The 26825-nt window shown below is 41.3% G+C and overlaps 1 protein-coding gene across 2 annotated transcripts in view; it reads right to left on the bottom strand.

Annotated features, from left to right (window-relative positions):
• CRYBG1 (crystallin beta-gamma domain containing 1) overlaps positions 1-26825 on the bottom strand; it is a 68239-nt gene that overhangs the window by 23193 nt on the left and 18221 nt on the right. For both annotated transcript variants that reach the window (XM_069804968.1, XM_069804969.1), the window contains exons 2-13: positions 20928-22417; positions 13781-15245; positions 13520-13696; positions 10933-10980; positions 10705-10823; positions 9206-9368; positions 8089-8228; positions 4150-4276; positions 3783-3818; positions 3240-3382; positions 2848-2974; positions 2611-2756 (exon numbers count right to left, since the gene is read on the bottom strand). In XM_069804968.1, coding sequence (XP_069661069.1) covers positions 2611-2756; positions 2848-2974; positions 3240-3382; positions 3783-3818; positions 4150-4276; positions 8089-8228; positions 9206-9368; positions 10705-10823; positions 10933-10980; positions 13520-13696; positions 13781-15245; positions 20928-22417 — 4181 coding nt within the window. The remainder of the gene's footprint in view (positions 1-2610; positions 2757-2847; positions 2975-3239; positions 3383-3782; positions 3819-4149; positions 4277-8088; positions 8229-9205; positions 9369-10704; positions 10824-10932; positions 10981-13519; positions 13697-13780; positions 15246-20927; positions 22418-26825) is intronic.

The following is a 26825-nucleotide window of genomic DNA, read 5'->3' as shown; positions in this document are numbered from 1 at the left end:
TTTTGGCAAAATTTTGGTGTGTTTATGGATAAAGAAAAGACACATTTCAAACATGCAATTCCTGTGATTTTGATCACTATTAAATATAAGCTTGAAGAGTTCTTAAGCAGAGAGGAAATCAAAATTGTACAACAGTTGACTTTAGTACTTGCTTAAACTTGTAAAGGGTGTTACCTGCTGCTAGTAAATACTTCCATTTTCTGCCACTTAACATTCTGCCAATTTGGAAGTAAAGATCAAACCCTACTTAAAAGAAGAAAGGCCTCTCCTATTTTCAGGCAGTCTGGATTGCTTTCTTCTGCCCCAATGGCAAATTAATAAAATATCCTGGATTTTATGCTTGGCCAGTCTCTGAAGAATGCTCAAGAGCAAAACATTTTCATTTTTAAAGAAGTCAATCCTCATCACCTTAGGATATTTTTTTTCAGGATGTCTTTACAATGGATTTAGCAAAGGCATTAAAATATTGCTTGGACACATTCTTCAGAAACACAGTAGCTGAAAACTTTAATGCAGCTAGCACTCAATCACCCTAAAATGGAATATTCACTCCCCAAATGCAGAGCTGGGCTGCCTTCAGCATACAATTTAGAGACACAGTTTAGCTTAGAACTTGCTCAGTAGTATCTGTGCACTGCAGTGTCAGATTTTCTTTTCTTTGATATACCCTTTAAATTACAGAGCAATCAAATTAATTGTGTGAGAAATACAGATCATCTGTCACCTGTTACTAGTTTAACTGCTTACCCCAGATACCTGTAGTTAAAAAATTGCTACGAAATGTTCAGGGCAGCTTACATTCTTTAGCTTTTTTTTTTTTTTTTTTTTTTTAAATGAAATATTTTTTATATGATACCTGGAAGATTACTTCACAATATTATGACAAGCTTTTACTGAATCTGTCACAGTTCACAATGACATCACCTACATTACAGTCTAAACTACTCAGGAAATTGCTCAATGATTATTCATTGCTCTATGACTGATTTCTTGGAAGGAATGGTAAGAAAATTTTCTACCTGAACAGTTACTTAACACTTAAAATAAAGCATTTTATTACCAAGCATGACCTAACGTGACTCATTCAAGCTTTCTGACACATTAGCATTTAGTAAGAACACCACCACAAAATCCCCAAACACTCACCTCTTTGGAAACAAAAGGGTCGTACAGGACTGTTAAGAGCTGGGTGCTAGTCACCCCTTATGAACAATGCACCTAAATTTTTAAAAAGCTTATTGCTACAAATTACATCTTTAAGAGACTACAAGGTGAGATTACAGGAGCAGTAGCAGAATCTGTGGGACAAGAGTTTCGTTTGTAATGACTTCTAGCTGCCTTTATCATCAGAGTATTAGATTCTTAATTACTAGAATACTCAAACTCAGGTATGACTCCTATCTCAGCTGCAACAGACACATTTACTAGAACACTACAAAGGGCATGATAGGCAACCCACAACTTGTTTCCCAGCCTTTAGAGGTGAATTTCCCATTAATCTCCCTTGCATATTACAGAAGACAAAAGGGCACAGTGGCTTCAAACGTCATGAGGCAGAAAAAAACATGCTGTCGCACCATATTCATATACAAATTAAAAGCATTCCTCTGGAATGCACTGAGCTTGATTCTGCAATCTTTATCCAGACAAAACTTGCAGAGATATCTCACAGATAACACAGAGAAAGATTTAAGGTGTGGCTGGGTAAGGCAGAGCTTTCAGCATGTCACCTGCATACCAGCCAGGGAGAGACCGTATGTCTCACACTCTTTTGATTCTACTACTGTAAGTAATTTTGTATATTTGGAGACACGATTGCTAACAGTCATTTGTATTTCCAAAATACTTTAACACAGTCTGCAAGGCTGTGAAACTCAATCTGTGACCGATGTACTAAATTAATCAAACAGCGAAGTCTATGAACTTATCAACTTCATGTGACAACACACATGGCACAAAGAATAAGAGTTGTTAATGGCCGTACCAATACAAAGTTTTGGGAACCACTGCATTAAAAAAAAACAAAACAAAACAAAACAAAAAAAACCCAACAATGAAAACAATGCCACAGTACTAAAACACTATTAGCCTATAGGATTCGCTGCAAAACCAATGTTACTTTTCAGAACAGCTGAAGTCTCAATACCAGAATGTACTAGTGAGCATTGTAACAGTCATCTCCACTATACACACAACTGAAAGAAAGAGCAAAGAATTTGCCTCTGGTCAAACACAAGAAGCCTGGAAATTAGTTTCAAAACTGGAAATTGATTCCATAACAATTTTTGCTGTTAAAACGCTTTAAGAAAATACAGCCACAAGAACAAGCTATTTCTTTCTACTTCTCTGATTAAATATAATCTCATACTTTGTGTATCAGTAAGTCAACATTTCCTGGGACCATCTGATCTTATAATGAGAAAAAAACCGATTTACTGTACATATTCACAAAAACTTTACTTTTCACATTCTGCAGTCGAGGGCAGAAAATTTTATCTGAAGACTTCACACAGACATTAGAAGTCAGTGCTGAAAAACATCTGCAAATACTATGGATTTCTAAAAAGAATAGCACATTTAAATTAAACAGCGATTAAAAATATCACTTACACGCCACTTAGCACATTTATAGACTGTGTCCTCAGCCCGTATCCGGTGTCTTTCAAATTGGAAATAATTCCTAACACATTAATATTGGAACCCTTTGATCCAAAGTCTTTTTCACTGTACATTATCATATGGGAGCTTGTGAAGTCCTGTTAAAACAAAGAGAAGCATCATAAGGAAAATACAACATGATGTCTCAGTGCACTCAGGAGATGCCTACTACATGTTCTTGGAACTTACACCAACAATTGGTCGCAGCGACTGCAACTCTTCATCATAGCCACCCCAGTCTGTCCAATCTCGATATGCTCCTTCTTCCAGCAAGTATTGATGGCCTTCAAACCCGGGCTTCTCATAAGCAACCCAACTAAACAACAACAACAACAACAACAACAGAGTCTGCATGTGAAAATGGACAACTGCCACTCCGTGTTGTTATGGAGCAAATACACATGTGTGAAATTTGTTCTTTTGCTGTGAATATTTGCAAATTTAACCCACACATCTATCTAAACCCAGAAACTAGGAAAACAGATAAAAGAAACAGGTACTGAATCTGTCCAGTGCAATTTCCAGCCTATGGAGCTACGACTGCAGCTGAAGGGGCAATATTGGTGTTTTCCCACACTTACACTCCTCCCAGTACTTTCATGGATCCCACTGATGTAAGTGGAAGTCTTGTCTTTTCTTCTGATTCCTTGTCATCAAGCATAAAGATCTCCGATTCTATTTCCACATGTCTCCCTTCAAAGAAAGGCTTCTCATAAATGATTACCTGTAGCAGAAATGAAGTAAAAGAAAAGTTGCAGAGAGCATGCTAAATTCTGAAAACAGTTTCTTTTGCATGGGCATATGGAGGGAGAAAACAATTATGAAACTAATTAGTGGGATCTCTCTATTCTCCTCAAGAAGTCTTTACCTTAGAGGTGGAACATGAGGGCTTGCATGTTCATTACCCATCTGCATTACCCAGATAGCTGTTAATACTTTCATATATGTATGTGATGGATGCATAAACATGACCGAAATTGCAGTTTCATGGTGTGGTCACATATGGTAGGACCAGCCCCTAAACCATAAGTAGTTGGTACGTGATCAAGATATATTTACCTACCCACATGTAGTTCATGTGTTATAAAATACCTTTGGACCATAAAATAAATACTGACTTTTACCTTTGGCTCTCCACCGAATTCAACTTTGCGACCACCCTGTTAAAAACAAAAACAAACAAACAAACAAACTTGTCTGTACTCAGAGTCATCAACTCTTCACAAAAAGACAGAATAAAGATGAAGCCTTCCTTGAAGAACACAAGTGAAAGTAAGAAGGCAGATTAAAGGTAGAAACGGATGCTATCAGACATTGAAAGCTCAAGAACTTTATAGACTAAAAAGTTGTTGGTTGGGGTTTTTTTGGTTTTGTTTTTTTTTTTAAGAGTTACATTTTTATCAGTCTTGAAAAAAATCTACCCACCTTAGCACGTTACTTCTAACACATAAACATAGGTCACAAAACTTGCAAGTAACAACAGTATTTTACCATTTTCAAGGGCCTCATGGACCTAATGTAGGCTTCCTTCTTCTCCCAGAATGCTAAGTTAGGATATTCACCAGGCTCCAACATTAAAGGGACTCCCTGGAAACCAGGCTCTTCATAAATTAGCCATCTAAAGGGGGGCGGGGGGAAGGAAAGCTAAAGTTAAACACCCTGGAACATTTCTGAACAGTAAAGAACAAGACAATATGCTTACTTTAGAAAAGACATCAGGGTACCCTTAATAAAACTTTGTTTCTTTACCATCAAAATTGCCAGCTACAAGCTGGCATACTAGCAAACTTCTGTGCCTGTGCAGGAACCACCAATAATGCATGTGTTTTGTTTGAACAGGCTAAAAAAAAAAAATCAGTACAATGAACAGACAATTAAGAATTTGACTGTCTTATCTGAAGGCAACCCAAGTTTTAGACTGAAGTTTCAAGACTCAAAGTTACTCTGGGTTACTCTTAGAATAGTTTTAAAATATGAAGAACCAATTTTCAAGAAGTTGAAAGATGTCTACTAACCTAGACTTGGACTTGTTGCAAAATCTGTTCAATAGAAAATTCTAAACTTGTGTTATTTACTAACAGGTAGAAAAACCTGACAACTCATTAGAAATCTACTTCCTCATGGTTTGTTATCTGCTAATAAATCTGCTTTGAAAGACATAACTTTCAAAATTTCTGATTGGGACAGTAACAGTAGTTTTTCAAAGCTTTTTCAAGAAAATCTTAGCCAGTAATCACTTACTGAAAACAAAGAAACATACTGCTGACCTCTGCGTAAGGATGGCAATGTATTTCTTCCAGTTTAAATTTAGTGATCTCTCAGAAGTGCAGAATGGAGCAGTATATAACACATACTAAACTGGAACACTTTATGCAGCCAACCTTTTAATCATGTAAGGATCACAATGTATAAATCTGGTGACAGCAGAAAAATGTTAAAATGATCCATCACTCTGTCATGCTTAAAAGGCAGTCTCCAAGCTGATGTAAACTGGCACAAGTTGTATAAATTCATTGCAGACATACAGTTCCAAGAAACAAACAAGGAGCTTTAGTTTTATCGCTGTCTATAGCTGAATGTTTGATATGTTGTGTATCCTGTAGTTGCACCGCTCAGTAAGCCCTCAACTTATGGCTAGTCACAACTGGTGTTCCCGAGGGCTCAGTACTGAGGCCAGTTCTGTTTAATATCTTTATCAATGAACTGGATGAGGGGATCGAGTGCACCGTCAGTAAGTTTGCAGGTGACACCAGGTTGAGCAGGAGGGTTGATCTGCTCGAGGGTAGGGAGGCTCTACAGAGGGATCTGGACAGGCTGGATCGATGGGCCGAGGCCAACTGTATGAGGTTCAACAAGGCCAAGTGCCGGGTCCTGCACTTGGGTCACAACAACCCCATGCAGCGCTACGGGCTTGGGGAAGAGGGGCTGCAAAGCTGCCTGGCAGAAAAGGACCTGGAGGTGTTGGTCAACAGCCGGCTGAATAGGAGCCAGCAGTGTGCCCAGGTGGCCAAGAAGGCCAACGGCATCCTGGCCTGTATCAGAAATAGTGTGGCCAGCAGGAGCAGGGAAGCGATTGTCCCCCTGTACTCGGTGCTGGTGAGGCCGCACCTCGAATGCTGTGTTCAGTTTTGGACCCCTCGCTACAAGACAGACATGGAGGTGCTGGAGCGTGTCCAGAGAAGGGCAACCAAGTTGGTGAGGGGCCTGGAGCACAAGTCTTCTGGGGAGCGGCTGAGGGAACTGGGGTTGTTCAGCCTGGAGAAAAGGAGGCTGAGGGGAGACCTTATCGCTCTCTACAACTACCTGCAAGGAGGTTGGAGTGAGGTGGGGGTCGGTCTCTTCTCCCAAGTAACAAGCGATAGGACAAGAGGAAATGGCCTCAGGTTGCACCAGGGGAGGTTTAGGTTGGATATTAGGAAAAATTTCTTCACTGAAAGGGTTGTCAAGCATTGGAACAGGCTGCCCAGGGAAGTGGTGGAGTCCCCACCCCTGGAGGTATTTGAAAGACGTGCAGATGTGGTACTTAGGGACAGGGTTTAGTGGTGGACTTTGCAGTGTTAGGTTAATGGTTGGACTCGATGATCTTAAGGGTCTTTTCCAGCCTAAACAATTCTATGATTCTAACATCACTGCAAGAATTTAAACACATGGAAGACCAAAGAGAGAGAGTACAATCAGAAGATAAAGGTGCATTGACTCATTTTTGTTGGCAGCTTTTAGTAAACAACAATTAAGCATGAACACTGCGAAACTTCAATAAGATACGACCACACCCACATGGCAAGGTGACTCAGAATCAGAACCTCCCTCAACTGCCAATATAGTGAACTACGCCATGCCTGTAAACTAAAGGAAAGAAAAAACCCTGCAACATGCAAAAAAGCAGCAACAATTTACTGCATTTCTCATGCAAGCAATTGGCAGAAGCGACTTCTTTCTACACTGGACTAATAAACTGACATCTGAGAAAGATTATTTTTCAACTGTCTATTTTGCTTCCTGGTGCAAATATTAGTCTGCCTTCCCTCAAGGGATCCAAATGCAACAGAGAGAAATTAAGACTGTAAGAGTTTACATGGATTTAGTGCAAAAACTACTGTCACACTGATGGAAAATAAGGACCAGTCTGAAGTCCGAGAGATATGCACTTCCCTTCTTCTGCTTCCTTTCCAAAAATTTTGTAATTTCACTATTCACAGAATCCTTTTAAATGAGAGACAGAAATAAAGTGGAGCAGTAGATTAAGTCATTTAATAATCAACCTCCAAATAACGTATCTGATTTAATTACTCTTGGCAGACATGTAATTTGGATTAAGCTTGCAGTTTAACAGAAATAACCTCCTGTCAGAGAACCAACTACTTGGACTTCTTAAAATTTCCCTGTATATCAGAGTGCTTAATTTTTTCCACAAATCAGCATGTAAAGATTTAATCAGATAAAATACCCTTTACCTAACAACTAAAATGCCCCATCTATCGTGTAGCATATTTGAATACATCTTTGCAGTGGTATGTATCACTTGTCTTTAGTTGGGCAGTTTCTGATAGTTAAATAGACCATTTGCAGCAAGGCAAATGCTATCAGTGCCCAAACAAAACATGACCAACAGGTAATGACCAAGGTCTGCACACTCTGTAAAATGTTCTGCAGGACCCAACATCACTGGAAGTGGTTCCACTCTATTACTTTTTCTGAAAACAGCCTCCCTCTTCTGCATACTTTTCCCAATACCATTTTGAGGCATGTTTTCTGTACTGATTTACAAATTGTTTATTAAAGTTATCAAAACTACCATTGGTACAGCGTCTGGATTGTCCCTTAGAGGTCTCCTTTCTCACAGAAGCTTGCTTAGTTCATGACATACATTACACTCCTAACTCAGATGGCCAGATATTTTCAGGTGACATAACATACGTGTCCTAAACATCACCACAAAAACACTGATCAAAATGCACTGTGAAATACATGAATGCTTTCCAGAGTCCACACATGACACTAACTCTTACTTTGTAACATAAGGGCTTGAAAATGTTCTTCTTTTAGTACAATAATTTCAAGTTTAGAGGAAAGCAAGTAGGAAATGTGGTCTTATCCTAACAGTTCATCCCTCCACTCTCACTCTAAGTTTGCCTGAATGAGAAAGAGCAGGAGAGGCAAACTCATTCCTTTGCTACAAATATACAAGGGTTACTCTGTCTTTACTACACGCAAGCAGAAGAAAAACTGGCTCTCACAAAATATTTTAAGAGGTCAGGCTCTCCAAGGGTGAAACATTACAATAACGTACTAATGCTACTGTCAACAAATACTACCAAAATATAGGACGAGAATAAATATAGCCTGCTTGCATGTCTGATAGGTATAAACAATGGTTTAAAACAAATTCCTTTCATAGAAGTACACATTCATACAGAACTATGCACTTACGTGCCCCAGTGTACTTTGATAGAACAAGTCTTCTGAGTGGTGCCAAACACCCCTGTTTCTTCAGTGTCGTCAAAAAAGGAAGTCACGATTCCTAACCCTTCAGGTTCTGTATACAAATCAATTCGGCAAACCCTGTAATCCTGAAAAATTAAGATTGCCATAATCACTTAATCTGTGCTGCAAGTTCTGTAATTAATGTGGATAACTAAATCAGTTTTGAAACACCTGTTTATTTTAAATTGTTTCCCCCCTTGTCAATTACTACTGTTATTAGATGCCTATAATAAAAGTATAAGTAGGCCAGTTTGGCTGTCTGTTGGGACCAAGTCAGTCAATCTCTAATCAGCATTTACATTGTTTACTTTCTGCCATCTAGGCAGGAATGCATCTTCTTTCATCAGTTAACATCTCCTGTAGCAAATTAAATCCTAAGATTACACCAAGCAAGCCATTCTTGAAGAGAACTGCAATTTAGACAAGAATTGTAGTTACAAGCAATATATATTCCTCCTTTTTCTTTTCCTAGTCAAATAACTTTATAGCTTATGCTTGCTTTGGTAACCTGCAAAACTAACTACTTAATGGTAGGTTAAAACTGCATGTAGGAACACTGTTCCACCATGTGTGAAACTCCCTGAAGTTTGTGCATACAGGGCTATTTTTTAAGTAGCAAAGAAGGTTTGGTGTTTGACACTAAAGTTTCTGCTGAGTGTAAATTTGGTTTATATTAAGAAAAAAGAAAGAAGAAAAAGCCACACATATCTTTTGAAAATACGAGTCTGTGGAATTACTGATGCTTTTATGGGATGTTTTTCCTGAGAGATTGACCAGGCTAAAAAGCATATGTGGTACATAGCATTTTGGAAGCTATTCTAATAAAAAACATGAAGTTTTCTTCCTGCCCTATCCTTCCAGTGGTTGTTACCATAATTCCCATTGTGCAAAAGCCCCCACTTTTATTTTGTGATTAAACAAGAAATTCAACATGGAAGATTGTTTCCTGCATTTACAACTTAGGTTACACTTGTGTCCTAATACAACAATCACACTTTGTATCAGTATAAACATCACCAAACATTAAGAACTAGACAAAATTTTCCTTACTTAGATTACTTGCCTTAACAACATGTCTTATTGAACCAATCACTGCAGGCTTTAGAGATTTGCATTCATTTTGCTCTTCAGAAGTACCTGCACCCCAAATATCTGGGAGTTCCAGCTCTCCTTCTTCCAGAGGGATAGAGGGACCTTCAAAATTTGGTTTCTCATAGAGTATCCAGCTTAAAATAAAAAATTCTGATTTTTAATGGTGCTTTAGCAAGTGTGACTTGCAAAAATCATGCTCCCATTTAACAAATCCTTTCATAATCATTTCGAGACCCTTCCCGCCACCCCAATACAGCTTATACACTCAACACTGCTGATGCAAGCCATTTCGGGTCTCTGTGATACTTTTAAAAGCAATGATAAAACCAAAGATGCCTACTGCTGACTTCGTAATTTCATCAAAAACTCCTCCACCTTTTTAAATTGATGATTTGGGGCAGCAAGAGTACTGTCCATGAATACCAGATTTTTGCATGAGATACCAATCAGAACCAATTTGTAGGTCAGAAAATGTTGACACTGCAGACTGCTGTGTCATGTATAAACAGACAAGCTACTTGGATCTGGTGAAGAGCAGCCTGGAGTTCCACAGGGGCTGGTATAGATGTGCCAAAGGATAGTAAGACTGCTCAGAAGACAAGCACAACTTTATTTTTAATGGCAGGTTTAAAAATATAACTAGATAAAACTATATCCATCTGCAAACACAAAACCCTCCCCTGGAGCTCTCAGTTGAAGGGGTGGGGGGAAACAGTCCCCCAGTCCATGCTGGAAAAGACAACCTGGTTCACAGATCAAAAGATTTTCATTCCAGTTTTCTGAAGGTAAACAGCAATCAGTGTGCTTCCCAGTACCTCCTACTGCAGCTAGCCCTTGTTTCTGCAGCTTACTATCAGATCATTACTTTTGAGAACCTGCTATTTGACTGTATTACAGCCTGGCCACAATTTAACTTGCCATGCTATCCACACTAATAACGGCTGTTCTGTTAATGCTATGAAGAATGTAGGAGATGAACTTCTTGTGAATTACTCTTAAGCAATCTAGCTTTTAGAGAAAAATTCCCTCTGGACTTATAAGAGAAACAGTCAATTACATCTACAGTACCACCTTATACTTTTGGACATAGAATTAATCTTCTGCATCCAAACCCACGTCAGACCTGGCTTTAAAATCCTTTGCTAGCCTTTTAGCCCAATCCAAATACTATGCAAAAAAACATAAAGAGGAGAGGAGTCAAGGGGCAGCATAGCTAGACAGAATCTGTCATTTCTATGCCTGGTGAAATATTGCACCCCTCCAGATGGTAACATGCACTCAACTTGTCAGCAAAATAAGTTTCCTGACCCAGAACTTCCTGTTGCAGAGGTAAAATGCCACACTTCTTGCTCATAGCTGTCTACAATACATTGCCATTTGCAAGGCAGACTTACTGTGAATTACATGCTGGTTCCATTTCAAAAGATTTTTGGATAGACCAATGATAAAGAGTAAAAATTAATCTCTTACCATCCTCTGATGACTTTAATTAAAATTGTCGGTGACAGAACCCAAGAACTGCAATCCAGAACATCATGGAAAACTTCAATACCCTTTTTTTGATAGTCTGATTCACAGTATATCACCAGCTGTGTTAAAAAACAAAAACAAAAAAACAAACACCAACAACACGTAATTCTATCTTGCTATGCTTTAAATATAGAGAAGAACAGTAAAGATAATAAAATTTATTCTTACCTTGCCAGGTCTGGGATTGATTTTACTTTGCCCATTTCTTGAAAGTGCCTAATAGACAGCAGGGAGAGAAAAGTCACAAAAGAAAAAAAACCCAAACCAAAAATGTGTTCAATAAAGATGCTCAGCTATAAAAAAAAAGCTAGTAAAACAAAACAAAAATTAGTCTGAATAGTGAAAAGCTGATAACACTTCAACTACACCTACTTACTGCTTCAATTCCTTCTTCCTCCTGAAGAGCAATATCTTGCCAAAAATGTACACATTTACACTTTTTTTTTAAACATCTCACTGAAGCCAACTAACCTCACACTTGAAATGCTTTAAAATCCTACTGATCAGCTTCCTATATATTCCAGGATTTCCATACCAAGAGACTACTTAAAAAACTAGTATTAATAAAGTACATGCTCTACAGTGATAAAGATATTAATTAAAATTTAAATGTCTAGTAACCATAAAGCATGAAAAAATTTTGAAGGAATATATGAAAAGACTGAGGAGGCAGGATGGCATATACATGTATGAACTAACTAGCATAACCAATTTTGTGCTGAACACCTTGTGACAAGATATGTTCCTTCAAAAAGCGTGAGACTCTGCAATAAGTGATGGACTAAAAATGCCAAGAACAAATAAAATACATTGAGGTATACAAAATCTAAAACAATGTTGAAGTCAGTGGTAAATTATATGATACAGAACATATGGGAAAGTTGTGGTTGCACCACGTCATCTTAAAACAAATAAAGCGTTGCAATTATGTGTTTGGTTTCCTAGCAAGGACAGGAGTGCTCATTCTGGGACAGGGTCCCACTCTTCTAGGAACTATTCATACAAACAAACCAAAACAGATCCTGCCCCTAAACAGGTTGCAGCCTAAGATAACCAGCAACATGTGCAAGGAACTAATGAAAACATGTTAGTCGGCACGCAGGGCAGGCAATGGTCTCAGGACAGAGTTCCTAACCACCATCGGTTTTTTGTAGGCATCATCAAGACACGTTGAAGCATGACTGGTTTTTTTAGCCTGTGCTTCAATTCCAGTTAGAACTTGCTCTGTGTTTTAAGGAATGCCAAAGTCATTGTTTTGGGCTGCCCTTACTCTTTTCCTTCACATCACCCATTAGCCATTGCATCATCATTTTCTTAGTCAGTGGAAGATGCACAGTAGGTACACATCATACGTTAAACCACGACAAAACATTTTTGGTTCCTGTCTAACTTAAGCAAGACGATTCAGAGTCAGCAACAGCGCTGCAGAAGTCCTGGAACCCTTTGGAGCCCAATGGGTTTCTCTCAAGAGCAGTCTTACATGTGCACATACCCCCTTGCTCTATCAGGCCTCCATACTCTACTGAAAAATTGAAACCCACTCAGGAACAACAGTTTAAGTAGCAAAAAGAATCAGTACTAGTCATTTAGCTTTAAACTCAGGTTTTGAAATCCAAGCAGGACCATCCAGAGTAAGAAAGCCTTTTTAACTGGCAGCGTATGTCTACACCACTGCAAATAACCCCCCTAATTTTCATCCCCACACTAATTAAAAAAATTCCCATGAGAGAAAAATCTACAACCTCAAAATTGCCAAGTACCATAGATGACTTCCTTCTGCAAGGTGAAGAAGAAAGGAGTAATTTCTACTACTCCCCCACTCCTTTTAGTAGAACTGTAACAGCAGATAACCACTAGCTTTAGAAAAGTATTTCTCAAACTTCTCATATGCTGCTTCAATTCCACAGGTCACATTAATGCAGCTATTACACGCCGGAGAACATATTTCTTCCCACGGTTCTTAGATCTCCTGATTCTAGTTGTCCCCTCTGGTAACAGTAAGGGCCCACATCAACAGAAATAGCAGATAATATAGGACATCAGTTCATCGTTCTGAAAATAGAAATTACAAAGTTCTCCCACATTAGGGTAAAGTTGCCTCGAAGTGAAAACATAGGTCTACCTTCACTCAGGATGAGAAGATGCTCATAATCAGGCAAAGGGACAGCCCTCCACTGTAGCAGCACTTCCAATAATCACTACTCCCCAGTTCTTAAAGTATTCTTAAAGAATATGCATTTTCTATCAAATGCATGGGAATACTGGGAACAAAAACAGAGGGCTGACAAAAAGTTTGCCCTGTTACTCATTTAACAGGGCAATGGCTGAATGTCTTGCTGGAAGAGGAGAGAGATTACTGTCAACAGAAGAAGCAGGCACAAGTTTTCTAAAGTTCACAGAAAGCATTCTACTAATTTACAAGAAAAAATAAAGTTAGCATGAGATTTGTTTCAAAATAATACAAAATCAAGTATGAAGACATATACAAACATACACTTTCAATTCATATTTGTAAAGAGTCTCAAAATAAGGGCACCAGGAAGAAACATAACCATGTTAATAGATGCCATCTCATTTTTATGTGTAGCCAACATCAGATGAAACTGGTGCCATACCTACATTCACCTCTACGTATTTGTAATCTATTTATGTCCCTAAGAGGGGAAACAAAACAAAACAATGTATGCATATCATCTATAGAAAATAGAAAAGCTGGGTAACTTTCCAGGCACATTTTAGACAACACAATACTTACATCCACATCTAATAAACCAGCAGGAACATTTGATTCATATCTGCTTGGCCCTAACCAGCTGGAAAAACTTTTCTCAGGGTTCCCATAGTTGGGCATTTGTAAACTCAGTTCTTTTTTTGCACTATCTGCTTGCATGTACTTCTCCACAAAACTTGGAAACTTCATATCTGAAAGAGACTGAATTGCAAAACCAAAATTAACAGTCATTCAGCAGGTAGACAAAATTTTACATGGTTGCATTTCATGAATGATCTTTATTACCTCAGATTTTTGAGGCATGCCAAATGGCCCAGAAGCATCCTGTTGTAAAGGAGGCATCCCTGAGGAGTCAGTTGTAAAAGCTGTTGTGGTGTTATTTACTGAGGTGACAGAAGGATTAAAAAACTTTTCTTTAGATGCAGAAGACAGCAAGCTTGAGAAGAGGGAGCTTTTTTCAAGCCGGGATCTCTTAATTTCACCATCTGTACCATCAATGTTCTCTTTTCCATTTATTTCCTGAGTAAAGGCAGGTTCCTCTCTATTACATGACTGCAGCGCTTTGAATATGATACTTTGCTCTGTTGATGCACGCTTGGGCCTGACCCTGGCTATCGTTTCCAGGCTTTGCATTTTAATTTGTTGGGCTGGTAACAGATCCTGTGTTTTTTCCCTCCTCAGTCCCAAACCAAAAGTAAATACACTAGGATCAAATACTTTCTCTAAATTGTCTTCATGAATGGGAGGCATTGCAAAGTGGGGCGCTGGGGACTTGGGAAGTTTTGACCTCTTCTTTTTCTGGGGTAAACAAACTGAGCTGTCCAAGTTTTTTATTGTTTCAGCAAACTTCTTCATGTCGGATGGGGAATCAAAAATGCTATCATCTTCAGCAGATCCATTACAGGTTTTGCCTGGGCTCTCTTGTGTATTGATGTTGTGCTCTGATATCAATATACTATCTTGATTGCTATCATCACACTGCAGTGCTGCAAAGCTCAAATCTCCGGGCTTTGCCTTTTTATCTCCATTTTCCATCTTCTTAAATTCTGATCTAGAAACCTGATGAGATGGTAGAGGATATTTTTCATCATTGCAAGGTGATAAAACCTCTGTGTTTGGCAGCGTATTTTCTTCATTTCTGTGGAATTCTGAGCTTGTGTTATTTCTTTGGTAGGAAGTATCTTGAGCATTTTCACTTTTACTGGGCAAGTGCAAAGACAGTTTAAAAGGTGAACTTTCTTTTTTAGCTGTGGTTAATTCTGGATCGGGTTGCTTCAGAGAGACACTAGCAGCATCAATTTTGCTGCTTTGGTTAAAAAGGGATATTGCAGCTTTTACTTTAAGTTCTGTTGTCTTCCCAATATCCTCATAAAAGGCAGAGCCTTCTTCATTTTTGCCTTTTAATTCTGCAGTGCTTTCTTTCTCTGGTGTGCCATTCTCAAATAACTTCTGGCGACTGCTTTGCTTATTTAACGTTTTATCAGGCTGTTCGCTTTCCTTAGGTTGTTTTCCAAATTTCAGCTTTGCTCTGCCAACAAATGTGCTTGCTACAGTACTATTTTTTGAAGCAGGGATGTCAGCAGGCCTCTGGCTCTGGTTAGCGCATTTATTTTCAAACAAGGAAATTTTGTTGGCAATGTTGCTGTTAGTTTTATTAACTGGTTTTTCAAGAGTATCCTGCTCACTTTCTAAACTGTCTTGATTTGTAGGTGCTTTAAAATTCAGCTCTACACTCTTCGGTTTGGCTGGACTACAGGAGACAAAGTGATACAGAGTTACATTTTTGATTAATCTTGAAAAGACTTGTAACAATTTTAAAAACAATAATATGTAGCATTATAATGACATTTTCCATAGTCATATTCAGTTTAAATTTTGGTTATTTCAAAAGGAATTAACTAAAAAAGGAGTAACTATACGGAAGACAAAAAAAAAAAAATCAGACAGTAAGTAAGGAGAATACATTTCAAACATGTACATAGTTCTCTAATGCTCTGTAAAACAAAAAACACAACAGCCTACAGCATCTGCAATCAAGGCAGAGAACTTAACTATTTATGACTGACAGACATTAAAATTTCATAGTGAATAGGCAGAATGAATTATATGCATGCAATTCCCTACAGAGTTTAGGAAACAAATCCCAATTCATTAAGGTGATAATGAGTTGGTTAACATTTGAATATACCTCTCCAACAAGTTTTGAAGACATCTGCCCAGATTCTTTGCAGCCCTTACACTGCAGAAGCAACCTTAAATCCAGTGAAAGACCTCTTCTGGCCTCATTAGTGCTGGTGGAAAAGCTAACTGTCCCCAGTCACTGCATCACCACTTGGCTAAGCAAATACCACATGTGAGGACTCTCCCATTTTCTTCAGGTACAGTCAGCTAACAATTCAAATTGTGTAAACTAACACTGCTGATTTTACAAGAATTGAATCAGGAAACACTTACAGAAACTTCTCCATCAGAGTGGATAGAGAAGCACATACAAGTACATAGCACATAGTACTCATGTACTATGGCAGAAGGCTGATGACATGCAAGTGAGGGTTTTAAGCCTCCTTCCTCCGAATACCTACATCCAGGAAAAAATTATCTGACCATGTCACTTGCTACTGCAGGAACTGTACAAACAGCTGTGACGATGCAGGGCACATCTTCAAAATTTATCAGTAAGATATAAGGAGTGTCAAGGAGCCCACCATCACCTCAAAGGCAAACCTGTTCTCCGAAGAGGAATCTGGAGACACTCAGCAGGGGGAGAACAGGCAGAAACTGCACTACATGAAAACTGATGATGGTGGGAAATAAAAGAAACTAGCTTGCAGCAACAATCTCCAGGGCCTCAAATGCTCTATTAATCAATGGATGATTCTGGTATTTGAGTGCTTTCTTCTTTTTTACCCACACAAACTGTTCACTGAGCTCTCAGACAGCTCTTTAGCCCAAGAAAGAAGCATGAGGTACAAGTGAGTTAACGTGAGCAACCCAAAACCTGGTATCACTCCTTTCTCCTCTTCCTCAAGAGATCCATCCCAAGTACGAACGTAAACCCTACTAAAGCAAGACTCTCCATTGTACCAGCTTCTTTTCTTGGGAAAAGCACGAGGAGCAAACTTACTGAAATAACACAAGGAACCCAAAATCAGCTGCCTAAAAATCTATACAGAAAGCAACCGTTAAAAATCACCGTATCTTTTCAGAGAATAATTCCCAACAGTGCTCACTGTAACTACTAGCCTGCTCACATTGGTTCACAACTGGAAGGCTCTTATGAAGAACATGTCATCAAATAAAAAAGGAAACAGTAAATTTAAAAATGACTGGCCATACTTCAGATAGGTGCTAATAAAACACACTTGGAAAATTTAAGTCTAGAAACAGAAAAAAATTATTCCTGAAATGGGGAAGGCAGGGAGGGAACTATCACGCAGCATAAGATTAAATCTATTTAGACACTACTTTCCATTTGCAGTATGACTGTTTTTCCTAAACTTTTCAAAGTTAAATTATTCTATGATTTTTCTTTTTCGAAAATGAATATAAGTTGCAAAGGACCTCTAAAGGTCAGCTAGTCCAACTTCCTGCTCAAAACAGGGACAGCTTCAAAGTTAGATCAAGCTGTTGAAAGCTTTGGCTGATCAAGTTCCGAGTATCTCCAAGGGTCAAGATTTCACAACCTTACTAGGGAAGCATTGCAGCAGGTCAGCCGCTGTCACTGTGAATTATTTTTGCCTTGGATCCCATTGAAACTTCACTGTTGCAACTTGCTACCATGGCCATTGTCCTTTCACTGCACACCTCAGGGATGAATTTGGCTCTGCCTTCTCTATAATACCTCTATAGGTAGCAAGAGATGACTGAGTTCTACCCATATCCTTCTCTTGTCTCAGTTGAAGTCAAGGTGCTTCAGCTTCAACTCATACATGCTATGCTCCAGTGGATCACTTTCTTAATGGCTCACCACTGGGCTCATTCCAATTTGTAAGCATCTCTCTTGTACCAGGAAAAGAGAGTTGAAGAGGACAGAGGGGTACAACTCGATATAAAGCCCCAGATGCAGCCTCATGAGCACCGAGTACCTTCTCCTTTGACCTGCTGGCTATGCTCCTGCCAACCTATCCCGGTACAGGCTTAGCCTTCATCTGCTACAAGGATGCACGACTGATATATGCTGAATTTGCTGTTCACCAGAACCCTTCATGTCCTTTTCTGATCAGAAAAAGGTACTTTTCCTCTCCTACCTGCGTTTTCAAGAGGTACCACTAACGGCCTAGTTATCTTAACAGACTCATTTCCATACCATCCTTTTGTCAGCCTGTCACTACTACATGCATTTCAACATAACAACACGTATCTTCCCAATAAAATCCATCCGTCCCTGTATGCCTCGATGCAAGCAAGTTTAATGGTTAATACTGACAGTTATCAGCCACACCTAAAACCTGTTTTAAATCAACAGCTAACACCTCACAGGTATATTTTCAAGCTTTGCAAATTTATGTAGAAACAACCACTTCAGCACTTTGTATTTTACATTCTGCAGTATTTCTGCACAGCAGCAGCAACAGAAAAGCAGCTGAGACCATAGAGCAATAGAAAGCTCAGCCCTGAAGCTCCATCCACTACAGCTGGCCTCCTCTAACTAATCTTTCCATTACACCTTTTTCCACATCAAGAAATGCTGATTTTAAATACAGCCAAAAGATGTGCCTTATTGCAATAACTGCGTTTCTAAGCTTGTTTAAAAGGAAGAGATGTTGATTGTGTATCCTCTAACCCTCCCCTCTAGTATGGGGGAAAAGCATTGAAAGATGGATTCACTTAACAGTGCGAACACTTTCTTACAAATGACCCAGTGTGGCTGATTCCTACTACCCACTGCTGATCTGCAATATCAGGAACAAGCAGGCACAAGAGAAATACTGATGTCCTCCTCTTTGGTTACACCTTGCAGCTAACTTGTGGAAGTAAGCAGTTAAACCTCTCCCAATATAGTCATAAATGGAAGGTGAGTCACATAGTTGAAGCATACTGTCCAAACGACCATGTCAAGCACGTAACTGATGCCAAAAAACATTGATGCCAAGACATCAGATTGAGGTGAGCAAAGAAAAATGGCATGTTAACCGAGCAGAATAATTCAACAAGTGGGCATAAATGCAAAGGCAACTACAAACCCATGTCTGAACATCAAATATGACAACTGAAGCCAAGTTTTCCGCTAAGCACACCAAAGTAACTACTGCCTGAGGTTTTATTTGCTGATTAAGATGTACCATCAGCCTCAGTTTAGTCTCAAACCTGACTGCTTCTAGCTTTTGAAAAGGAAACCTAAGTACCCTGTGACTTCTGAGATGCCCGATACACAACATAAAAGGAGAAAAGACAGAAAATGCTATCATTACTTGCAGGGAACCAGCAAAACCAACTTCTTTTAAAATTGTTTCTAAAGAAACTTGATTCCCAGAATTAGCACAATGTCATTAGTAAGAGACATTATGCATTTTTAAGTGAAAACTACTTTGATTATATGAAATCCATCTTATAGGAGGCAAAGGAGTCTGTGAGTAAATGATTATTTTTCAACCTGAAAGGGATTCATATGAAGTATCTAACAATAGTTTTTTAATCTTTGAAATTGGAACAGTTATCTGTTTTCTAGTTCAAAGCAATAACTAGAGAACAAAAACACACCTTCTTTTAGTAATGGCACCACCTTTTCCTTTCCCATTTTACAGCAGCTTAATCCACACCCAGGTTTATAGTTCATGTGTTCTGATGAATGACTACAAATTATACCAGGTAATCTGACCATATCAATTTGTCTGGCTAAAGAAACTGTCTGGTACTGCACAGTGACACCTATCAGATGCATCAGGAACCTTGCATGCAACACAGCAGTCCCCACCCAGGGCTAAAGTTCTTATAGCGGCAGATAAGGCCAAGACACAGAGCGCCACACACCTCACAGAATCAGGTGAAATAGAACAGGCTGTTTATTCATTAAAATTTAATCTGTCATAAAGGATACTTGTCTATTACTCTGTGAGTAGAGCAGAAGGTAATTCATTGTACAGCAAGCCAAGGAGATACCTAGAACAATGAAATCCAGCTATGCAAGCATTTATAAGTTCATCACCACTAATGACAGTGACACAAAGAGAAAAATATGAAAGCTGTCTTTCCTTTGAAGTTCTGAAGATACAAAACTTCAGAGTTTAAGATTTGTGATCTATACTGCCAGATGGCAAAGCATCACCACGTACAAAACCACCACAATTTAACTTTCAGTACTAGGTGTTTTTAATTCAGTTACGAATTAACAAATCAGATGTAGAGTATTACAAATCAATTGTTCCTAATGCTCCTACACTTCTCAGATGTGGGAAGCATAATTGGAAACATAGGTGTTTCTTAAGCCATAATGTTAAACCTTCATATCCCTCTAACAGAACTGAATGACAATTCTGAACACTTGGTGTACCTCAGGTGGACCTATAGGATTCCATGTAGTCTGACACCTATAAGTGCATGTAACAGAATGAGGAAAACAATAGCACATAGTACATAGCCGTGACAATCAAACAACAGAAATGACGAATGTAATAGAACGATTCACTGTAGAAGAGAACGCAACAGAATCCAGGAAATCAGTCCCTGGACTCATACTAGTGATTACAGTGAAAGTTATAAATACATCCACTTCTTTCGAATCCCAAGGAAAGCACTGATCACCTCTGTTTGAAAGGTGACAATTTCTTTGTGTGTAAAACCAAATCCTGCAAACTAATATATGCATAATTCTGCAAATGCCTGATGTTATTCACATGCATAAAAATTTACATGATTCATACTGCACATACTTATGAAAGCAACCATACATATTCAAATTTCTGGAGTGTGATTTATCATGTCATTTGAAGGATCAAGTTCTACATTGCATCCTACGTTTCTTCATAAAATAATAGCACAACTTATGTTGTTTCAAAGAACAACTTGAACACATTCCTTATTCAAAGATCTTTCACATACAAAATCTTCAACCACATCCTCAGTTCGTTACAGATGGCAAAACGACATTAAGGTCAATGACAGATGAGCTAATCTGCGCAACAACGGGGGGACTGATGATGATGACAGAGCAGCTTTTATGTATGTTAAATTATTCCATATAATGGAATTGACATACAAAGAAATTCCCTATCCATAAAAAAAAAATGGAAAAAAGAATTATTTTTCTAACACATGTAAACTACAGTGCTTGTTAAGTGGCAACTGTAATTATTTTTTTTTTTTTAAAAGGGCAGTTCTTAACTGAATATAATCTAGATAGATAACTGATACATAGCTATAGAGTTCCTGTAGAATCCTAAACACAGATACAGGCAAAATTACAGCTACAAGGGTAAACTAGTTTGTTACTTACAGGCTAATCTTTGTCATGACTGTTCTGGAAGCATCCAAACTCTTCAGCTTCGAGCTGTCTAAATCAGAATTTGTCTGTCTCTCAGCTGACGTACACAAGTCTCCATTTTTAATCCCATCAGTACGCAAGAAAGCTCTTCCATCCGAACCATTACCATGCTTTACTGCCTTGGTCTCATTTCTGCTTTCAGCAAACACCAAGGCAGTGTCTTCTGTCTTATCGCCCAAAGAAACTTTGGGAGACTCCAAGCTGTCTTCCCCAAAAGCCACAGGTATAGTTCCCTTTTCCACTGAAGTTCTTTTTGTCACTGGGTTACTCTCTGGTGATGCTAAAGGTTGCCTTTTTGAGGAATAATCTTTTACCTGACCCTTCGAACCAGTAGGGGAAACGGGGACAGCATCTGACTGACTCTTTTTATATGATCTTCTCCTTGCAGGGGTTGTGTTTGAGATCTGCTGCTTGCCTTTGTCAGCTTCAGTTTTAGATGCCCCTTTGTGAGCAGATCCAACTTTTAGGTCCTGATTATTACCTGGGGAAGACGAATTCCTTTCAGGAGTCTGTTGAGGAGACTTCGCTTTTCTTTCCGAGTTTATTACCTTGTCTGAAAACACCTCAGAAGGGACATCATCCTCAAAAACAGATTCTTCTCTTGCAGTAGTCTCAGTCTGGTTTCTCTCTCCATTTGGAATGTCACTAGACGACTGAGATTTTCTCCTTTTTCCAGATCTTTTATTAGCAGATTTTTTATCCATTGTGTCCGAGTCACTACAATTTTCTTCTGATGTAACAGTCACAGGTTCATTAAGGAGTTCGTCTGTTTTTCTTAGATAGATATCAACTGTTAACACTCTAGCAGAATGTGTGTGTTCACTCGCCGCAGATTCCAACTCGTATGGCAAATTCTTTGATTTTGCATGCCCAGGCTCCTCAGACACCCACGTGTTCACGAGCTGCTTGTGGCTTAAGATACTCTTTTCTAAGTCTTCACTAGACAAATTTCTCAAGCTTTTTATGAAATCTGGAGTTGTGGAATTATTTATATCTGTGATGGATTCTTTCTCCAGTTCCAGGGTTTCCACATTCAGACTACTCTCAAAGAAAGAGTTTTTAATGGTTTCACTGCTGCTGCTCCAATCTGCTGACCACTCACTGTCAGAAGAGACTCCCCTACTACTCCATTCTGAAATGGTATCACGATACAGCGGTCCTACTTCCCCACTGAAATTACATTCCTGCGTCTCAGAAACATCACTTACGTTTCTCACTTGCTTCTGTACTTGAGGAGCTTCGTGTCCTTCCTTTACGTGCCTACAGTATATCGGCTGCGCTCTGTGAGGAGAAACTGACCTCTCCCCTTTCCGATGTGAAGTATGTTCTAGTGAACTTTTGACATTTTTCCTTCTCCCCGTACCAAACAAATTTCCAAGTCTTTCCAAAACTGGTTTCTTTTTATTCTCTTCTCTGGAAGAATCTGGAAATTGTGAGGTGGACTATGAAAACAAACAAACATTTGGTTAATGTCAAAATTGTTTCTATAATACATTTGTTTGTATTAGCACCACCTATAAATCAAAACAATACAGTGAATGGGAACAAAACAGCTTACCGAACAATACTAGCTCTCAAAAAAGAACAAGAAAAACCAAAAACCTCAAAAACCAATTAAAATCCCAAGATCCTTCTATTTGTTTACGAGTATGCTCATCTTGCCTTATAAAACCAGCATTACATGTCCCAAATCTCAAAGTTTTGCACAATTAGTTAACGTCACGCAAAATAATGCGGGAAAGCATCCTGTGTCTGCAAGACTGGGGACAAACCGCTTGGTCAAAATTTTCCTTGCGAAAACAAGAGTGGGGAGTTCAACCTTCCTTTCCATGCTGGCTGAGTTAGTTTTGACACTTGTGTTGGTAGAGAATAGTTTCAAAGGCTTAAACTGTATTACAATTCATACATTTCTCATTAATGAACTCCAATAAATACTTGGCTTGTGTTTTGGGGTAGAAACCCCAGAACTATAACAGCCAATGCATCATTCAATGAGCATTACTGGGTCAAATACTGCCCCGGATTACTCGTGGTGAAGTTTTCCCTTACAACTTCTAATTAACATGGTAAACAGGAAACACGCAACAGCATTACCGAGTATACATGCATATTTGCATTTTAATATATTAGCACTTTTTACATGCCGGTACGATGAATACTTGTTTTGAGATGTCTATTTCAAAACACCGGGAGTGTTTCCTACTTCGGCGGACCAGACCTCCCGAGGAGACCGGGTCGCTCTCGGCAGCCCGGAGGCTGCTTCGGCTCGTTTTAAACTTGGTTTTTTTTTTTTTCCCCGCAGCCGCGGCGACCCCCTGCCAGCGTCCCGCCGTCTCCTCCGCCGCCGATCGCGGGCCGGGCCGCGCTGAGGCACCCGCGCCCTCCGCACAACCCCGCGGCCGCCCTCGCCCCGCCGCGGGGTCGGCACGGTCCTCCCCGCCGCCGCTTCCTTCCCCGCGGGGACGGCTACGGAGTGCTGCCGGGCCGCGACCACCTCACCGCCCGCCGGGCCGCGACCACCTCACCGCCCGCCGCCCCGCGCAGCCGCCGCCGCCCCCGGCCCGCGCGTTACCGGCAAGGAGAAGCCCCCCCACCCCCTCCCCGCTCCGCAGCTGCCGCCGTCCTCCCCCGCCCCAGAACGGGACGAGCGGGAGGAAGGCGCGCCGGCGGACTCTGCCCACTCCCGGCCGCACCGCATTCCTCGCACGGCTCCGCAGGTGCGGCCGCCTCGCCTCGCCGCCCCGCCGAGCGAGGGGCTCCGACACTCACCGCCCGGCTCGGCTCGGCTCGGCTCGGCCCGGCCCGGCCCGGCCCGGCCCGGCGGTCCCTGCGCGGAGCTGCCCCACACGCACCGCGCCGCTACCCGCGCAGCTGCCCCGGCGCCAGCTGTCTGGGCGCTCCGCCTCGGTCCGCCCCCGCAGCGCGCCTCAGCCCGCCCCCGAGCCCCCGCCCCGGCCGCGGGCAGCGGCTCTACCTGGTCGGGCCGCCTCCCTCGGCCGCGGAGGGAGGGGCGGCGGCGAGGGCGAAGGCTGAGGGGCCGCGGAAAGCGCGGGAAAGCGGGCGGCCTCGGCGGCGGGCGAGGCCTCGGAGGGCGAGCGGGCGCCGCATCCCGTACGTGCCCCGGCAGCCCGCGCCGCGGCGGCTTCCTTGTTATCGAGGGCAAAACGCCGCCCCGGGCGAAACCGACGAACTTTTGATGTTGAGGGAAAAGCGCCAAGGGTTGAACGAAGGCAGCTCACGCCGCCGCCGCCGCCGCGGCGGACGGCTGGCTGCAGCGAGGGCCGCCCGCCGCGAACCGGCGCCCGCCCCGGGAGGGAGCCAGCGCTCTGCCTCCGCCAGGGCCCGGAGGAAGCGGCGGCGCGGCCTCCCCCCGACCCCGGCCGCACGGGGGGGGGGGGGTGTGCCGAGCCCCAGCACGGGCCCGGGAGCGGGCGTCGCTCGCCGCAGCCCCGCGGCGGGACCCGCCCGGGTAGGCGTGCTGGGGCCGGCAGCCGCCTGGGCGGCTGGGGCCCTGGTGGGAGAGCTGGGTTCCAAGCCCCGCGGGGCGGTGAACCCGCATTTTCCACCTGGCGGCGGCGGCGGCCCGCCCCTGGCTGCGGGGGGCCGAGGCGGCCTCATGGCCCCGGCCGGGGCGGCGTGAGAATGACTCCGCGGCCTAATGGTGCCGGCGCTCTCCTCCGGCGCTCAATTAGTATTTAATGTTTAATGAATGCTAAACTAGTCCTCTTCTAATTAACGCTTAATTACTCCTATGAAGAGGAACAGCTTCAACAGGAAGGACCACGCAAGTCTCACTTCGGCGCTTCAGAGGGCCGGGCGCGGGGGCGGGACAGACACCAGGTCAACCCGCCTGCGGCTGGCCCGGCCTGGCCCGCAGCGCGTCTGGCCCTCTGGCTACTGAAGAAAATAAGTGCGGTCTCTTCCTCCTCCGGGTGGAAAAGGGTTAAGTTCGTTATTTTTTGCTTCAGCAACAGGCTAACTTTTGGCCTCTGCTCTGAAGCTCCCCCTAAGAGGAGTTGTGAAACGTGGTGTCGGCTCCAGGAGAGCCCCCGAGAGCCCGCTCGCTTACTGCCAGTGAAACTGTGCGGCAGCGAGGCTTGCCCGAACACATGGAAAATACAGAAAACCTAGACTGGGGAATACGTAGAGTTAGCTTTATCATACTGCAACCAAACAGAAATCCATGGGAACCCTTGGCTTTGTCTACCTTTCTTACGTGTGTTGCTTATGCAACTGTACCACCGATGACGTCCTGTGTCCACACGCACAGCGATCCTCCCTCACGGCTTTCAAATAGGCAAGTCTATGATCATGACCTTGGGCTTAAGTTTTTGGGTTGTTGGGGGTTTGTGTTTGGGTTGGTTTTTTTCTTTACAGATAGAGAAATAATCTGCAAATGAGAAAATTTGATGTGTTTTTCCTCCCTTTGCCAACTTTCAACCAGTAGAAAAAAAACATTTAAATAAAGAGCAACATTTAGGGCTGCATTGAGTTCATACAGCTCAGACAGTTGAAGTGCTTTGGTGATAATAAAAACAACTATACGTTTCCCTATCAGATGCAAAAATCATGAGTAATGCAGCCCAATTAGTATCTAATTTCTTGATTCTACGTATGTATTGCCAGTACTAACTAATTATAGGGAAGGGATAAGGAGACAGTAATGAACATTACTAGGTACAAAAAGCAAAAATACAAAATTTTCAGGAACACTTAAAGCAAGCCAGTAAGGAATGAGTGACACTAATTTCTCTGAAAATTCCTAAGAACTACCAAGAATGAGGAGGATGCCTATATTGTTCATATTAAAAACTGGTGAAACTCCAAAATAGGGGAAATTTAACTTCATTATGATGTCAATCTGCATATTAACATTTGGATGTAAAATAGCTGTCAGTCCTCTAAATTAGTTGGGATTACATTATCAACCTGACAGTCATTATTACACTTGCAGTCAAGCTTTGGGTTTGCAAGATTACGCTTGGAAAAAATTAGCTATTTGAACTGTGGATCTGGATTTCTCTCCTCCCAGCAGCTGATTTTCATAAAGTCCATGGGAACTTAATTATCTTTGAGACGTCTCCCCCTTTCAAATGTAGTTTAAACTGTCCAACAAGTTCAAAAGGTGTTGGATGGAAGGGAGGAGGGACAGCCAGCCAGTCCAGTCACATAAGCCTAGTTTCCTCAGGGAACGAGGCTAAAGATTTTTTCTTGATCTTGAAATAGCTGCCCTATGTAAACTGTTTTGAAGTAATTTCTTCATACAAAGTACCTTAATTATATACAGCTCTTTCAAAACACATAAAAGGCCAGGTACTTGCCCTGAAGAGCTTGTATTTTTAACTCAGATAAATGTAGGTGAGCGAGTATTGCCAGTGCAAGAGGGCACAGAGACGGAGCTTCTCAAGAGGCTCTGAAGTGGGGCCCAGCCTGACAGAGCACAGCACAGTAATGCTTGATTTCCAGAGCACAGCACTGAAATGTTTGATTTTCAGAAGGCAAGAAGTATCCTTGCTCTACACATCAGGCTTCTTCAACGTGCTTCTGCTCAAGCATTCTTACCCTTGAGACATTAGCCGTTTCAGAAATCCCTGATCAAAGGCGTTGGCAACTAAAAAAAACCAGAGGACTTGCCTATCCATTCCTCGGACAGCATGGAGGAAGCCGTTTCAAGTACACTGCGTGAATCTTTAAAGCGGTGTCTAATCTGAAAGCAAAACGCCACCTTCTTAACCAAGAAATGTAAATCTTGTTTGTATTTATATTCATACCTGTTTATGTTAGCATTAAAATATTTCCTCTGTTTTTGGCTGGGGTTTTTTCTCATTAGGTAACGTAAGCTGCCACAGC

Source organism: Haliaeetus albicilla, chromosome 17, assembly GCF_947461875.1.
Source record: "Haliaeetus albicilla chromosome 17, bHalAlb1.1, whole genome shotgun sequence".
In the NCBI taxonomy this organism is placed as follows: domain Eukaryota; kingdom Metazoa; phylum Chordata; class Aves; order Accipitriformes; family Accipitridae; genus Haliaeetus; species Haliaeetus albicilla.
Note: the sequence above shows the minus strand (reverse complement) of the source record. Positions and strands in the feature narration are given on the sequence as shown.